The 18,888-nt window shown below is 40.1% G+C and overlaps 1 protein-coding gene across 1 annotated transcript in view; it reads right to left on the bottom strand.

Annotated features, from left to right (window-relative positions):
• Positions 1–12,396, bottom strand: part of C1QTNF7 (C1q and TNF related 7) — a 138,512-nt gene extending 126,116 nt beyond the window's left edge. Inside the window, exon 1 of the mRNA XM_082653196.1 lies at positions 12,191–12,396. Coding sequence (XP_082509322.1) covers positions 12,191–12,212 — 22 coding nt within the window. The 5' untranslated portion in view covers positions 12,213–12,396. The remainder of the gene's footprint in view (positions 1–12,190) is intronic.
• Between the last annotated feature and the right edge of the window lie 6,492 nt (positions 12,397–18,888).

The raw sequence follows: 18,888 nt of genomic DNA on the forward strand, positions 1-18,888 counted from the left end.
CACCAGTGGCATATTTCACAGCACTAGAACAAAAAATTTCACAATTTGTATGGAAACACAAAAGACCCCGAATAGCCCAAGCAATCTTGAGAAAGAAAAACGGAGCTGGAGGAATCAGGCTCCTGGACTTCAGACTATACTACAAAGCTACAGTAATCAAGACAGTATGGTACTGGCAAAAAAACAGAAATATAGATCAATGGAACATGATAGAAAGCCCAGAGATAACCCCACGCACATATGGTCACCTTATCTTTGATAAAGGAGCCAAGAATATACAATAGAGAAAAGACAGCCTCTTTAATAAGTGGCGTTGGGAAAACTGGACAGCTACAAGTAAAAGAATGAAATTAGAACACACTGTAACACCATACACAAAAGTAAACTCAATATGGATTAAAGACCTACATGTAAGGCCAGACAGTATAAACTCTTAAAGGAAAACATAGGCAGAGCACTCTATGACATAAATCACAGCAAGATTCTTTTTGACCCACCTCCTAGAGAAATAGAAATGTAAACAAAAATAAACAATTGGGACCTAATGCAACTTAAAATCTTTTGCACAGCAAAGGAAACCATAAACAAGACCAAAAGACAACCCTCAGAATGGGAGAAAATGTTCACAAATGAAGCAACTGACAAAGGATTAATCTCCAAATTTTACAAGCAGCTCATGCTGCTCAACATCAAAAAAACAAACAACCCAATTTAAAAATGGGCAGAAGACCTAAATAGACATTTCACCAAAGAAGATACACAGATTGGCAACAAACACATGAGAGAATGCTCAACATCACTAATCATTAGAGAAATGCAAATCAAAACTATAATGAGTTATCACCTCACACCAGTCAGAATGGCCATCATCAAAAAATCTACAAACAATAAATGCTGGAGAGGTGTGGAGAAAAGGGAACCCTCTTGCACTGTTGGTAGGAATGTAAATTGATACAGCCACTTCGGAGAACAGTATGGAGGTTCTTAAAAAAGTAAAATAGAAATACCATATGATGCAGCAATCCCTCTACTGGGCATATACCCTGAGAAAACCATAATTCAAAAAGAGTCATGTACCAAAATGTTTACTGCAGCTCTATTTACAATAAGCAGTACATGGAAGCAACCTAAGTGCCCATTGACAGATGAATGGATAAAGAAGATGTGACACATATATACAGTGGAATATTACTCAGCCATAAAAAGAACCAAAATTGAGTTGTTTGTGGTGTGGATGGACCTAGAGTCTATCATACAGAGTTAAATAAGTCAGAAAAAGGAAAACAAATTCTGTATGCTAACACATATATATGGAATGTAAAAAAAAAATGATTCTGAAGAACCTAGGGGCAGGACAGGAATAACAATGCAGACATAGAGAATGGACTTGAGGACATGCGGATGGGGAAGTGTAAGCTGGGACAAATTGGGAGAGTGGCATGGACATATATGCACTACCAAAGGTAAAATCAATCGCTAGTGGGAAGCAGCCACATAGCACAGGGAGATCAGCTCGGTGCTTTGTGTCCACCTAGAGGGGTGGGATAGGAAGGGTAGGAGGGAGATGAAGAGGGAGGAGATATGGGGATATATGTATACATATTGTTGATTCACTTTGTTATACAGCAGCAACTAACATACCATTGTAAAGCAATTATACTCCAATAGAGATATTAGAAAAAATAAAATAAAAAAATAAGGAGAGGAAGAGATACCACACCAGATTTCTCTCTCTCTCTCTCTCTCTCTCTCTCTCTCTCTCTCTCTCTCTGTCTGACATGTGAAGACATAGAGAGAAGCTGGCCATCTGCAAGCCAGAAAGAAACTTTTGGCTGGAAACCAACCCTGCTGGCACCTTGATCTTGGAATTCCATCCTCCAGAACCACAAGGAAATAAATTTCTGTTGTTTCAGCCCCCAGCCTGTGGTATTATCCTGTTATGGCAGCCTTAGTGGACTAACACAAGGCATATGGAGATTTAAAGTTAGCAGAAGCAGCCAGGAGACTCACTGTTCACCCCACCTTGACCATCTCTGGGCACATGGGCAGTAAAATACATTTTACTTTTCTCCCTGAAATTCAAGAGGCAGAAGGACTCTGGCTCTGTTGGCAAGGGGATCATGTATTCACGTACATATGTGTCACTAAAAACTGATGGTGGGGTTTTGGGTCTCATTTGTAAAATAGGATTAAACATAGTACCAACCTTACAGCTGTGTTGGGAGGATTAAATGAGGGTTTATCTAGATGTATACCTCTGTGTAGGAAGAGCTCTCTGTTAGCTATTGTTATTAATAGCATGTGTGTGTGCAAAAAAAAAGAAATTTTTTTGAAGGGTGAGGGCTCCTGTGGTTTCCCACATAGCAGGAAAATGGGAACAGTTTTTATATCTCTAGATTATATTAGGTTGAACCATATGACATTGTCATTTCTATAGGTCAGAAACACAGCAAGTGTTTTTAAAATCGGAACATGTCACATAAAAATCCAGATATGTGGATTTTCTTGAAAAATCTGAAGATCTGGCACCATAGGGTCACATTGCACCTGGACACCCCCCACTGGAGCAGGTGGTGACTGCCCATGTTAGGCGGAGCGTGTGGTTTCAGGCCTCCTGGGTCTCTGCCACATGCTTATTCATTCATGCACAACAGCTTGGTCCTGTAGATTTAGGATTGTCGCCCCTGACTCAGCATATGGTGCAGAGCTACGCTAACGTGTTGCTGACAACAGCCAGAGAAATGGGTATATTTTCTTTCGCAGGCAAAAGCATGAGGTCAGCAATGTAGATTTGTGTAAGCAAATGGAAAGCACAAATCATCCCAAACCAAACATCTTTGGCCTTGAATAATCAAAACAACCAGGGAGAGGCACTCTGGATTTCACTCATCATTTTGCTTTGACAACATGGTGGAAACACTTTCATCTTGGCCGAAATTCTTTCCCTTGGCCGGTTTACATTCATGTGCAAGTCCATTCATTGAGTATCTAGTGTGTGTCCATTCCTCTTGCTTGTACTTTTGTTTCTAATCCCCTACTAGATGTCAGTTTGTCCAGTGAGAAGAAATCCCCTAAGACAAAGAGGCTGAGGTAAAAAATTAGCTGGCCAGCCAAAACTATCAGGCTCCTAACATTAACTAGTATTTGTATTTCACCCTCTGACTTACAAATTTTTCTCAGATAATATCTTATTTATGATACCAATGGGCCCACTGGAGTAGGTACTTATTGTTCTCATTTTCAGTGATGAACAGAGGCTCAGAGCATTCGAATAACTTGCCCACAATCACACAACCAGGAAGGGTTAGGACTGAAACTACCACACAAGGAGATCACGATTCCAGATTCTTCATTTTTTTAGTAAACTAGGAAGAAAAGCAGCACCACAGCACGGATGAAAATAGGCTTTGCTGTAACTAAGTTAAAGAATAATCTGAGTGTCTTAGTTGTTGTTGTTTTTATGAGATTGGCTGACTAGCAAAGCTGATGCAAATTTAGCATTAAGGAAAATAGAGTATTTAGATCACAGACAGTAATAGCTCCCCTGTGCCCTAGGCTGTCAGACAGTATCCAGAGTAGTAGTTAGTGCAGCTCTGGAGAGTATCTGCTTCTCCCTAAGGCGTCACTAATCAAACTCTACGTTCTTTCCTGCTAACCTTAGATTGGGTTCAGATTTTTTCTCAATACAGGGCTCTGTGTAGCTGTTACCCATTCCAGGAAATTGATATGGAGCTAGCACTAGATGTGAAACTCATCTGGTATCCGGTGTTCAGGTATAGATGTCATTTCAAAGGAGGCATGAATATTTTTGGTGAACCACATAGTGTCTGGGGAAATTCCTTCCTGCAAGTCCAGGGATACCCTAGAGAGAGTTAGGAAGGGAGGTGGTGGTGGTCTTTAAATATTTAAGAAGCCAGAGGAAAGAGGTGGACTTCTTGCTACTGATAAAAACAGAACAAGGACCAGGAGAGAACCACTAAAAAAGAGCTAGATTCTGGCATAAGAAAGATCTTTCTGGTGACCAGTGGTATTTTAATGGAAGAGGCTGCTTTATTAAGTATGAGCTTTTGGCTATGGCTGGTGTTGAAGCTAGAGGTAGGGTCTGTAGTGTGGATAAATTCTCAAAGTCTTTTTGGAGACCATTTTATCTCAGACTCGAGGACAAACAGGAGGACGACCAACAATTTCTGTAATATTATAAGGACACCACACATAAACTGTTTTCAAGAAATGAGAGTTTTAAGTCTCTAAATGATATCGGAATTATATTAAATTGCCATTTTTTTGTTGGTAATAGAATGGTTGAAGGTCAGCAGTTGTATATGGCTCAACATAATTTATACAAAGGCAAGGGAATAGACTCAATTCTTTACACCTATGTCATATGGAGAAAAGGGATGCATGAGAAACTGTGAAGACTTCACTGTGCATAGCTTTTGGGTTGTTCTGGACTGAATTGGGCTTCCCCAAAAGTCACATGTTGAAATACCTCACCATGTGACTATTTGGAGATACCAACTTTTAAAGGGGTGATGAAGTTCAAATGAGGCCCTGAGGATGGTTCCTAATCCAATCTGACTGGTATCCTTATAAGAAGAGGAAATTGGGACACACAGAGAGATACCAGGGATGCTCTGCACAGTGGAAAAACCACGTGAGGACACAGTGAGAAGGCAGCCATCTGCAAGTCAAGGAGAGAGGCCTCAGAAGGGATCAAACCTATGACACCTTGGTCTTAAACTTCTAGCTTCCAGAACTGTGAGAAAATAAATTTCTGTTGTTTAAACCACCTAGTCTGTGGTATTTGGTGCGATGGGTATATGGATATATGGAGGGGAGCAGTAGGGGTTCAGGGAATGAGGAAGGTGGGTAAGAGACAGATTTTCAAAGCTCCCCATGACAATGCCAAGGAATACGGTCTTTATTGTGAAAGAAAAGAGGGGATGCTAATGATCTGAGGAACTGATATGAACACCTGTGATAAAATGGGTTGGTAATTCAAAGAATCCCTAAACTGAGATTCTACTGATGTTAAATTAGATTTTAGAGTGGCCAGGGGTCAAAATTACTCCTAAGAAGTCTTTTCTAAAAAAATTAATGGTGTAAGAAAGAAACTGAAACAATTACTTACCAGTTTAAGAGAATAAGCTGCTTTGAGGTGGCAAGGCCACCAGCTAAAGTTTTAATGACAGCTCTCAAATATCATTAGTGTATATCTGGCAGGATGCGTTTTAAAGCAATGACATCAGCTATGGTTTTCTGTTATTGGTAGTATAAGAAAGCACTAAAAGTGTAAATATTTAATACTGGTTTGTAATTAGCTTTTGATTGATTAGGACTAACTTCTTTCCCTTGACTTAGAGGCAGAGACAGACAAATGCATGTTCGACTTTGAGCTTCCTTCTAGCTCTGTGGCCTTCGACAAGTCACATTACCTTGCTCTAATCTTTCAAATGGGATTAAGTCTCCCTCTCTGCTTCCTTTCAGATGAGTGATGAGATGGGGTAAAACGCCATTCCATGAGATTACCAGTATGTCAAACAGAATCACACTATGTTCATGGTGGGAAAAATCTCTATTTAAAACAAATGTTATAGAAAACAGCCTTGTGGTTGCCAAGGGGGAGGAGGGTGGGAGGGATGGGTTAAAGTTTGGGATTAGCAGATTCAACGTATTATATATCAGATGGATAAACAACATGGTCCTATTATATAGCACAGGGAACTATACTCGATATCCTGTGATAAACCATAATGGAAAAGAATATGAAAAAAGGTATATATATATATGTATATGTATAACTGAATCGCTTTGCTCTGCAGCAGAAATTAACACAACATTGTATACCAACTTTACTTCAATTAAATAAATTAAAAAAATGTTAATTGGAAATGTCTACTGAAGAATTAGTTAAGAACAGAGCTCTGGTAGAGAATAAGGAATCCTTTCCAGGACTCCATGTGGCAGGGTGGAAAATGTATGGGTTTTAGAGATGGGAACAACTTTAAATACCTACTCCATCCCTTAGTGCTCATAGGACATTGGATAAGTGACTCACCTCTCTCATCTGAAAACTGGGGACATGTAGTAAGTACATGTAAAGTACTGGCACATAGTAGGTTCTTAATAAAAAGCCTCTACTAAACTCTTGTGGCAAACTGAGCAACTTTGGAGAAGCCATTTCATCAATTATTGGGACATGCATTCCACTGACCATTATTGAATACCTATTGGGTATGTAACAAAATAACTTAGGGAAATATTTATTTGTGTGTGTTCTCCACTCCCAACTTATCCCAAGAATGTTGCCTGGCTTTTTGTACTTCCTTGTTTCAAGGTTGTATAGGCAGAGCAGAAAGCAGAAGTTTCTTGAAAATAATACTTTTTCCTTTCTTTTCTGAAAGTCCAAGCCCAAGAGTATATGGTGGAAAAGGGGAGAATGCAGGGCCTTTGATGGGAGATTTCCCCAGACCTGGAGGGACTGGGGGTCAGATATTGTGGATCTGTGAGAAGTGGAAACGCTCACTCTATGTGACCAGACGTCAGACTAAGATTGCTCAGACCCCAGGTTCCTGGCTGGACAGTGACTGACAGTTCCCAAGCAGGGCTGGAAAGCACAATCCACAGACATCAAAAGGACAGGCAATTTATAAAAGTGGGCACAGCTGACGTGAAGGAAGACCTTGCCGGTACCGGTATCTGTGGGAGTAGGAGGCTGATCATTTCTGAAAGTAAAGTTTCTGCTGCCATTAACTCTTAGAATCAAATTTAAGTTGTATTAAATAAAATGGAGAAATATGAAATTTCTTGCAGACCTGTGTCTGTAGATTGATTCACACCTACTATAATTGTAAGGCACTGGAAAATCTAAAGATGAATTCATTCCTACTCTCTGAAACTCACCCTATGTGGGAACTGGCGGAAGTCATATGAGCCCTGCATGAATCACTGTCATTCAAAGCACCACAAGATCCTGATGTGGTATCACACTGCAGGAAGAGTTTTCAGTCACAAGAGGTAGACAGCTGAATTTTGCAAAAGGCAGACAGCCAAGAGGATGGATAAAAATTTCCCCTGAAGGGATATATTAAAATACACTCTCCCCCAATCACTGTGTGCCGCTACCACTGTTATGTAATTGCCATAGTTGTAAACTCATAAAAATTTTGCAGACTCTGAAGTTCTTTAGGAAATATGCCTGTTTGATATGAAGTCTGGAAACTGGTGATGGAATAGGGAACTGTATGGTTAGTGATTTCCATAAAAGTGCTTAGAGTTTATCTCCATGGAGATTGAAAGCTGAGAAGGCTCTCAGAGGTCAACCAGCTCCTCTTGGACCTTCCATTCCCACCCCCTGTCATCTTAAGGGTTAAATCTGGATTTAGTGAGGCCTCAAGGTTGTTGTTTTGAAAGACCACTATGACAGTCAAGGCTTTGGTGTAGCAGGTTTAGGAGACTGGGTCCAATGAGCATCTTCATCCCTTAGCTGCTGTGGCACCAACTACTGCCATCTCCCACCTGGACAAACATCTCTTCCTAACTGGAGGTTTAGTCTCTGCCCCTGCTGTACAGACCGATTAATCATCTTAAATTATTATTCTAATGAACCACCAGGGAGTTGCATTCTTGTTATTTTCTTTACAAAGTTTTAATGATTCCTCCATTAAAAATATCCAAACTTTGTGGTTTGGCATTCAAGGCTTTCTAGGATCTGATTCCAGCCATGTTTTTCTTTTTTTTTAACCAAGTCTTTTTTTTTTATTTTTCCAGAAAATAACATAACTTTTTATTCATTATACATTTCTATAACAATATAACACTATTTTCCAACATTTTCTAGCTTAATGCATTTTCTTACATTTTCTTTTTTAGAATTTTCTTAATTTTTTTTCTATTTGTAAATTAATATATAATTGACATATAACATTATATTAGCTTCAGGTGTACAACATAATGATTCAGTAATTGTATATATTGTGAAATAATCACCACAATAAGTCTAGTTAACATCCATCACCAATCGTACTTATAAATTTTTGTTCTTGTGGTGAAAACTTTTAAGATCCAACCAAGTCTTTTGAGCTCATTTCCCTCTTCTTTCTATGCACACCCTTTGTTCTACCAGGGAGGCTTTCCTGCTACTCCCCACATTGGTCTCTTTCATACTTTTGTTGATATTCTTTTCACTGCCTGAAATTCCCCTCCCATTAATCCTTATCCATTCTTCAAGGCCAAGTGACACATTATCTCCTCTGAAGAGTCTTTCCTGGGTAAGGGATACAGAGCATCACATGGACTTGAGTTTGAGACCATACTCTGCCCCTTACTTCCTGGAAGACTTCTGGCAGGTTACTGCTTTTCTCTAGGGCTCAGTTTGTTCATCTGTGAAATGGGCAAGTCAACACCCACCTTGTAACCTTATAAAGGACACATGGGTTATCATATTGTAAAGTACTTAGCACAATTCCTTACACTTAGTATATGTCAAAAAATGTTACCTATTACTCTGATTATTCCAGGGACCCACGGTCTCCTTTTCTCTGAATTCCCATTCACTTTGAACCCCTCTTATAGCCTTCCTTGTAAACCTAATTTTGCATTTTAGACATAAGAGCACACATTTTATTTTCTCCACTCAATTGATGACTCCTTGAGGTGGGATCATGTTTTATCCTACCTTTTGCCCTTGCTTTGCCCTCTATACACAGGCTCTCAAACCATAGGCAGAGGTTGGCCTTTTGGGTGTGAAAGCCAAGAAGGACAAGAATTTGCTTTGCTGTTACTTTTCTCTTCCTTCTAAAAATTGACAATAGTTTTAAGAAAAAAGTCAATTTCCTTTGACAGGAGAATCCCAGTTTGGGGGCTTTGGTTTCATAGAAATATGGAAGACAATTCGTGAAGTGACTGGTGGAGATTGATAAATTTCAAGTAAATCTCGGGAAACGTCATTGGCTTGAAGGCCATATAGCCTCAACTCACTGGGCCAACCCAATCATTTTCCAGCATGCATTCCGAGTCGCATGGTTTGTATGATACTCTTTGGGGAAAAGAAGTCGTTTCATATTCTAACATGTTGGAAACATTAGAGTCTAACGACCCACTCATGGAGAGACAGAGGACATGTTAAGGTACTAAAACATGTGAGAATTCCTGCAGTAAAGAAACAAGCATCTAATAGATAGTAAGAAGAACTAAAATTCATGGAGCTCTTATATGCCAGACACATTGATAGCAGGCCCTTTTCATGAATTCTCTAATTAAATCCTCAAAATGCCCCCATAAGAATGTATATAATGATCCTCACTTAACAGATGAAGAAACTGATGATTGAATGGGTCCAAGTTCACATGGCAGTTAAGGGGTGGAGCAGGGATCTGAAGTCACATGTTTGTGACCCGAGAGTCTGAGTTCTGGTCCTCTGTGGTGTATAGTTTTTCACTTTCACAAGTTTGCCTGCCCAGGAAATACTTTCGGTTATCCTCTTATTAATAACCCATGAAGCTGGTATTCCTTGAAATGCACTTGGGGAAATAGCACCTCAACATCCACAGGGAAGCAGCCATGACCTTTCCATCTCTGTGCCTTTGTCCCCTGGCTTCTGCCTGGATGCTCTTGACCCTTTTGTCTTTCCCATGATATTTTACACCTCCTCCAAGGTCTAGTTCAAATGCAACTAGATGCTGTCTTTGATTTCAGCAGGCTGATTTGCAAAGCCCCTCTTTGTGTTTGCCATGAACTTTCCAGGCTGTTACCATTTGGTCTCTCTGTCAAGGGTCAAGTTCAAAGAGCCTTGATAAAGGTTCTGGCACTGAGTAGACACACAAATAAGGTTTATTGAATTGTGATGGTGTCTTTTTCCCAGGCGCCCTAGGGGTTGATTCCGGAGTCTGGGGCTTCTCAGGTCCTGATCTACAGACTTGGGGTGTGAGGCTGTAGCTGGCAACCTGGGCTAAATCTGGTTGAAACTCTTTACAGGTTCAGACAGCGTGGCTTCTGCACTCCCTGACAGCTCATTAGTTAATACTCTCCTCCCTTGTCCCTCACATATGTTGCCTTTCTCTCAGCCTCTCTGAGGTGAGGAGGAACAATTAGGTCACAATGGGCTGATCATCAGTGTCCTTTTCGGTACAACCCTGACCTGTCCTTTCCAGGGCTCTGTCCAGGTTTCATCACAAAGCCCCAAGTGACTGCGCCTCAGATGAGTCAGCTGGCTTGGGGCTTCATTAGAAACTCTAATTGCCTTTTTTTTTTAACATCTTTATTGGAGTATAATTGCTTTACAATGGTGTGTTAGTTTCTGCTTGATAACAAAGTGAATCAGTTATACATACACATATGTCCCCATATCTCCTCCCTCTTGCGTCTCCCTCCCTTCTTTTTTGTTTTTGTCCTCTTTGGGGCCTCCTCGGGCCCAGAGGTGGGGCCTGGAGGGTCTGGCTTCTAGAAATGCTGCCAGCTGCCATGGGAGCCCAAGATGGGAAGTGCACACTCCATCCCTGGCAGTCACCTCACGCTACACTGCACATTTCGTGGCCGCACCCATCCCCAGGGTGCACTAAGGCGCCACGCAACCCCTGGCCATCCCAGCTCTCCGGCTGCCTGCGATGAGGTCACAGGGTGGGGTCCTGGAGATCCCCCTCCAAATAGGGTGGGGGCTTCCCCAACTGGCCTGGGAATGGCCAAGAGGACGAGAAGGAGGAGATGCTAATCATCTTGTCTGTCCAACCCACCGTTCCCTTTCTTGAGGTTGCATGGCTGGCTTGGACAGAACAGGAGGGAGAGAGGGAGAGCAGAGAGGGTCTGGGAAGGAGCAAGACAGTGAAGCCAGAGGCGGGGTCCCTCACTTCCTCCATTCACAAATGTGGATGCTTTCTCCCTGCGACCTTGCCATGAGTTGATGGAACTCCATTCTCCGTTTTCTACAATCACATCCTTCTCTCTGATCTGAATTTCTCTCCTTTCCCTGAGATCATAGAAGGCAGGGGACGTCGCTGTAATCCACTTTATGTCATCAGAATTTGACACACAAGGAAAAACAGTCCAGAAACAGATCAACAGCTGGTACAGCAAAGCAGGTAGAGCCCTTTGCACCCCAAGAGCCACGTCTTTGGGGCAGCATCTTACTTCCTCACCCAGGCCTAACTGGCTTGTTGCTAGAGTTTCTGCAGCAGTGGGTTTCACAGACTGAGGTCGCTTAGATGTCCCAAACCACTCAAGCTCCAGCAAACCTTCAGGGCTTTCTGAGTACATGTGTGTGCGTGAAGAATGAATGTGAGCTCTGCTGAAATCGCACCCTGCTGGGGGGATTTGCAGATCTCTGTGGATATCTAGTTTTTTGCACCTGGAATTCTGCTTCAGAAAGAAAGATGGCAACACTGATAACAGAGACTTTCTCAAGGAAATAATAATGACACAGCAGACATTTACTTGCCCCTCCACCTAAAACCACAGGATGCTTCTCCTATGACCCATGCATAGAAAAACCAGGACTGTCTTAGGCTCTCTGCTCCCTACCTGTTTCTGAGGCACAATCAAGAAGACACAGCCACCCTATTCAGATGAGAGCATTGCCAGTCAATGAAAACTTCACAGATTTTGAGTTGAACTTTTTCACTCTGCCCAGGACACAATATCTATAACGGTCCTCTCATGTCACTCCAAAGGAAAAGTCAAACGATTTATTTAACTTTTAAAAAACATAGGCTGCAAAAGAAGTTTATAAGAAGTCAGAGTAAGCACACTTCAGAGACCTTCTGGAAGGATGTTAAAATCTTCCATGGGAAAGATTTCTGAGTTAATAGAAAGATCATAGCTCCGGAAGTTGAGCTGCATATCATAGGATAAGAAAACATAGGTAATCTGACCTTTGCAATAAATGAGCCCATCACCACACTGGTGAATGCTAGGCACATCAGATTGGAGATTTTGAAGATCTACACATACTTTCTGAGAGAAATGCCATTTTTCATACAGTCAAAAATAGTTCACAGCTGTTCCTGCGACAAGCGGAATAGAAAGTAGGAGAAAACACTACAGCTGAGGTTTTCCAACCTCTGACTTATCATTTGTTGACATACTTTCTACAAGTTTCCCATTTCTCTACAAGTAGCTGTCTTAAGTCTTTCCAGTAAATATTGTTGACAAAGGCCAAATAGAAGGGAAAAAAACTGCAGTGAAAATAGAAGCTTACCTTTTCTAGGCATTGCTGACATCAAACCTTGCCCCAAATCATGAGGGTTTCTTGCTTTGGTTGTCCCATGAGTTTAGAAACCATTAAAAAAGTTTACAGCAGAAATATGTGTTTATCATTCAAAGCAGCTTCAAAACAACACAAAAAAAACTTGATGAAAAATAAAGTGCCCGTCTGCGCGTGAGAATGCTTTTGAAGCTTGGAGTTCATGCTGCTGTGCAAAGTTTTGCAACTGTCTTTCTCAGTTTAAAAGACCTCCCTCTCCTCCCCGGCACTTGCCAACTTCTATAATTTAAAGCAGCTGTGATCCTTCCCATAATACTCACATTTCAAAGAGCTTAATATATACTCTTGTTAGGAATCAGTGGGAGTGGGTGACGTCCTTCTGCAAACCTCAGGCTGAGGCAAATGAAAAGCAAGGGTTTCAGATATCTAAACAGTTCTCTTTCTCTCTTTTATGCATCACTCTTCTCACCGTGTTCCTTCAAGTGGCTTTTGCCTTTTAAAGTGATGCCTTAAGACCAAGTGGCATCACTTCACTGGAAGCAAAAAGCACATAGGAAAGTTTAGGTTCCTACTTATGGAACAATAATGCTAGTGAAATTGTGTTTAAACATCACTTTTGCTGACACAATTATTTCCATACAATTCCTCCCTAATGTTTCTGTTTGAAAATTTAAATTAGTGTACATTGTGTTTTACTAAGAGGGGAAAATATCTAAAATGATGTTATTTGCATTGGTCTTATTTTAACCTTCATTCTGTATGCAAATCATAACCTCAGGGAAGAAAATTTGCTTTGCAGTCTTTCTGTGTAGCTGAAGAAATCTTCTGACATTAAGTCTGTAACCAATGTTAGCAATTTTTACAATTTCCACCACCCTTACTAAACTGCCATTAATCTCTCTCTCTCTCTCTCTCACACACACACGCACACACATTTGTGAACTGACATTTCAGCAAACGTAAAATGTGGTCAACTGAAAATGGTGATTTAAAAAATATTTATAGTCTATCTTAAAGCATGTCTTGCTCAGCACCTGATAGATGGTAAGTGCTTAATAAATATTTACTGGATGAATAAAGTATTGTGTAGGCTCAGGTCAACCAACAGTTTTGACAATTTTGGTTTGCATATATGTTCCCATAGGGAAGGTTAATATGTCAAAGGTTGTACAGAGAGTAAGCATACGACAATGTTACCTCCTCCAGATTTAATGAATGGTTATGGTATAATAAAATTCCCTAAATGAATACAGAAAACATTCATTAAACAAATAAACCATTCAGTGGAGAATAGAAATGTTCACACAGGCACAATCCATTAAGTAAGCTCACTGTGTAAGCTTACATAAATAAATTTTGAGACAAAGACCTCGTTCATTGTTTCAAAAACTACAGATTATTTTCCACTGTGTTTTTGAGTCATCTTAAGTAACTATTATTATGCTATGGACAGAGGGTAATACCTCTGAAATAGTGCAAAGAGAAAAAGGATCAGAAACTACAGGGAAATGGTCAGGTTTCAGATTTCCTTTGCTATAAAAGCAGAGAACAAGGTGGAGCATAGTTTTTGCTCTGGCTTCTACTGAGGAGACGTCCAGAGGCACAAGCACAGGTGGTGTCATAGACCTGGATCAACCATTCCAGATATATCTGGATCAATCTGTTCCAGATTCCAGTAACACATCTCCAACGTGTTACTTAAATTCTTTAAGTGTTGGTTTCCTTAATTGCGAAAGATTAAATACAAATATGTTCAAACAACTGATTTGCATATATACACCTAATACTGCATTTTCCAATAATATTAATAAGCACCTCACTACGTATAAGGTACTTAGCAAAACCTATTTATCAGTCACCTTGATGTAACACAGCACCTAGCATTATTTCCCCTAACCAGTACCAAAATTGGTAATGGACACGGGATGCTGCTCTAACAAAATCCTAAACTTGGTGGCATTGGCATAATAGTCAATAGTCAAGGAAACTGATACCAAATGCTGGAAAGGTGAGATGCTACGTTTTGCAGTGACAAAACATTTGGTTAAACTGACACCGACCACAACTTGGAAGGCTCCGTGTGCCAAGTAACCTTGTAGATCTAGAAGGAGAAAATGTGGGGAAAATCATTAGTTGTGTGTGGTGGACACTATTGACTGCACTGGCAAGTGTTTCAAGAATGAGATGAGTCCAGGAAAGAAATAGCTAAATTACAAAGAGAAATAAAAGGGAATAGAGACAGTACATACTTTTGATGGCTTGCAAGAGACTGCCAATTTTTTTGAGGGACTTATGTTGTTAAAATAACCATAAGCCTATCTGAAAAATGTCATGATAGACTGAAAACCACTTCTTCCACTAGCAGGAGGTGGACTGTTGGCTGCATGGAAGGCCAGCTCTTCAACACACACCTCAGAGGTGGACAAGGGGACCCTCTCAGAAGGAATAACTTCTGGCCATAGAGAAAAACAGACAAGGAGTTCCCCAAGAGAGCAGATCTGGTGCCTTATGAAGAATCTTCTCTACCCACAAGGCAGAGGGTGGGTGTGTCAACCTGGCCATATGCAGTAACAATGACTGCTGTGTGTCTCCCATTTTTTCCTTTTCTGGACAGGATTTTTTATTATAGTTATCCTATTGCTATTATGCCATTTGTACTTTGTGTGTATTTGTGTTTGTGTGTGTGTGTGTGAGAGAGAGCACACTTGTTACTTTGGTTTATCGATCACTTTCTTTTTGGTTCATAGGACACTGGGTCAAGAGATGCCACATCGAGACTTAGACAAGAACAAGAACTTCACAGAACCAGAAGTCCTGGACTTTGAGCTGGTTGCATTGACCAGATGGGAGTTCCTTTGGGGAGGGGTAAGTGTGCTCTGTGTTTGAAAAGAGGGAAGGAAATCTCGATATATTTGGTGACCAGTGGGTAAACTATAGAGGATACTTTAAGTGTTTACTGGTGTCTACATTTTCCTCACCATTTCCCAGCCTCTCTTGTAGTTTGGTTGACCATGTGACTGATTTCTGGGCAATTTGAGCAGAAGTAATGTAGGTTAATTGTGGGCTGAGGTAGGTAGAAACTGGTATACCTATGCCATATTCTTTCTTTCTCCCTGTCTACAGGGCAAGAAGCAAAAGACTCAGAGGTGCTGAAGCCCTATAATAGAAGGAACTCCACACCTCAAGACATCTTTTAGAGGCCTGCTACCCAGGAAAGCTGTGTGACCTGCATCAGACATTATTCAGTAATATGCAAACCTATATTAAGTTCCCCCACTGAGTCTGGGGGTTTATTTGTCAGAGTTAGCTAGCATCAGTTACTCTAACACAGATAGCTATCTTGAAAGATTCTTGGAAGATTGATTGAGATAATAGAGGTAAAGAATGCAGAACAGGGCCTGACACAACAATAAGTGCTCGACAAATGATAGTTATTTTCATATTAACCATAATTTCTCACTTTCTTCCTCTTGGAAAATAAGCCTAGCTAAATGCCAGTTGTGAGTACTTCTGTAAATTTAGGTTTTCTACATTGTGTGCTAATTGGCAAGATAAATTGGAAACCATGGAAAGATTAGAGAGAGAAATAGATGTTGAAAACAAAAGTTATTCCCTGTCTTTCAAAATATTTGCATTTATTAAGAAAATTGTCCAGTGGTTTACTGTCAGATTTCACAAGCAACCTTCAATTCAGGGGATAAAGAAAGTTATAAATTCCAAGTTACAAGTTAAGTAATCTCCTTAACCTTTAACTAGGAAACTCCAAAACAAAAAACATTTGTTTTACTATGTATACAGAACAAAGCCATCATCCTGACATTGACTGTTCCAGGCTACTTACTCCTCTGTAGAAATGGGTAAATATCTCATTAATACTAGTTGAGAGCTAATTTTTCTGAAAATTGCCCCCTACTCAGGCCATGTGTTTTTTTATACTGTCTTTGAACAGAGGTATAGAAAGCCCTGGTTGATACATTTTGTTTCTACCTCAGGTATTTTGAGCAATTCCCAATAGACATGTGGCTTCCTTCATTCCACAAACTCAAAAAGAAGCAGGCCTTTTTCTCTTCTACTATTTTAAAGCAACAGCAACAATAATTACAATTTGTTGAGCACTAACTACATACTAGGCACTGTTTCATGTGCTCTGTAAATGTATTAACTCACTTTATCCTTTCAATAATCCTATAAGGTAGATACTAATATTATCATCATTTTATGGCTGGGGAACCTAAAGCACAGAGAGATTAGGTGACTAATTCCATTCACACAGCCAGTAAGTAGCAAAGCTGGGATTTGAACCAAGTTGTCTGGTTCCAGTACCTGAACTTTTAAATGCTGGTTAAAACACTTTCTTCATGCCAAATAAAGAAAATATGCTTACATCCTTAGCATCCATTGCATTGGAGTACTGATTACTTCTGAAAGACACTCTAAACTCTTAGAGGCAGCAGGTTGTTTTTCTTGGAAAACATGTACTTCCCTATCTGAATGTAATTACAAAGTTTGAACATTATTCATATATTAAGCTTTGTGTTCTTATAGTTGACTTTATTTCTTCTCCTTTGCATGCATCAAAGCAGCCAAGTTTCCAATTATGTCCTGAAACCCAGGTGGTTTCATCTGGATTTTATAATAAAGCCTTTGCTGAGTTTTATCAAACATGTGAAGACATCGAGGAAGGGGCCAAAAAAGAAATGAACCTTGTTGGGAAACTTCATCTTCCTCTTGGAAGACATTATTAAAGGTTGGAGATTGGAGACCAAATGAAATATTATTTATTGAGAGTTGTAGGAAATACAGTCATCCCTCAGTACCCATGGGGATTGGTTCCAGGACTCTGGCAGATACCAAAATCTGAGGATGCCCAAGTCCCTTATATCAAATGATGTAGTATTTGCATATAACCTACCCAAATCTTCCCTGTATATTTTAAATCATCTCCAGAATACTTATAATACCTAATACAAAGTAAATACTATGTGAATAGTTATAAATCAGTGTAAATGCTATGTAAACAGTTGCTGGTGTGCAGCAAATTCAAGTTTTGCTGTTTAGAACTTTCTGCAATTAAAAAAAATTTCTATCCGTGGTTGGTTGAATCTTCAGGTGTTGAACTGGTGGATATGGAGGGCTGACTGTAATTCAATTCTAACTTCAAGGTGCAACCACACAGGAGGTGCTGATCTTCTCCAAGTTGTCAGGTAGTACACAGATGTGTATTTTGTGCTCATCACTGTTGGGTACTGGAGACACAGATGGAGCAGAAGACATTTCTTTGAGTTTGCAGTCTCTGGCTAACTCATCATGAATTTTGGTCATGGGGAGCAAATCTGAGCTCCCTTTTTACTTTCTTAGTGATAGAGGGGAGCAGATCAGCCTATAGAAAATAGTCAAAATTAGGAAAGGAGATGACTTACTTGTAGATCCAGGATCACAGGTTTGGAAGAAGATTTGAGGGTGTTTTAATTCACTCTCATACTATTCATGATCCATCTTCATAGCCTTGGCAGTTGGCTACTCCATTCTGCTTGATGATTCCCAGGGGAAGGAACCACAACAAAACATAGAAGAATCCTCTAAGTAACAGTGACTATTCTTGCTCCATTTTCCACCCATAAAAGCCTTTACAATATGTGAAGGCAAATCTCAGCCTCCCTCCTCCACCACAACTTCCTCTTCTGTTTTCCATGCTCACTGATTCTGGTGCTTTCAACTGTTCTTCATGCAACATGATGGCAATTAGGTCACCATCTTGGTTGGTTGCCTTCTAGTGAATCAATATCCAATTAATGGCTAAACGACTCATGAGCACTGTTGTAAGGTTACCAAGAAATCAACAGTTTGAGGTACAGTCTCTCAAATCTGCCTTAAAATGTACCTCAAAATGAGGTACAATTTCATTTTCCCATCCTTCACCTCTGTATGTTTGGCTCACCTATATTATGGCATTTTGAGATGCCTCACTCAGCTCCTGACTTTCTTCCCTCTGCAGGGTCTTCTTTCATGAGTTGGTCATTCACAATTTCGAATCTGCAGAACAAACCCAGCTCTCTCCCTGGACATCACTCCTGTTTTTCTGATGCCTGTGAAGTCTCACTTCAAGGAGACAGTACATTCCCTTCAGGTTTAATATCTCTAAAGCAAATCTATTTTCATTCAAACCCACTTCTCCTGAGTTGCCTAATTCTGTTATTAATACCACAATCCTTGACATTCACAGAAAGATAGACAAGATGAAAAGGCAGAGGGCTATATATCAGATGAAAGAAAAAGATAAAACCCCAGAAAAACAACTAAATTAAGTGGAGATAGGCAACCTACCAGAAAAAGAATTCAGAATAATGATAGTGAAGATGATCCAGGACCTCGGAAAAAAAAAGGAGGCAAAGATTGAGAAGATGCAAGAAATTTTTAACAAAGACCTAGAAGAATTAAAGAACAAACAAACAGAGATGAACAATACAATAACTGAAATGAAAACTACACAGCAAGAATCAATAGCAGAATAACTGAGGCAGAAGAATGGATAAGTGACCTGGAAGACAGAATGGTGGAATTCACTGCCGTGAACAAAATAAAGAAAAAAGAATGAAAAGAAATGAAGACAGCCTAAGAGACCTCTGGGACAACATTAAACACAACAACATTCGCATTATAGGGGTCCCAGAAGGAGACGAGAGAGAGAAAGG

This window comes from Grampus griseus, assembly GCF_964374135.1.
Source record: "Grampus griseus genome assembly, chromosome: 4".
In the NCBI taxonomy this organism is placed as follows: domain Eukaryota; kingdom Metazoa; phylum Chordata; class Mammalia; order Artiodactyla; family Delphinidae; genus Grampus; species Grampus griseus.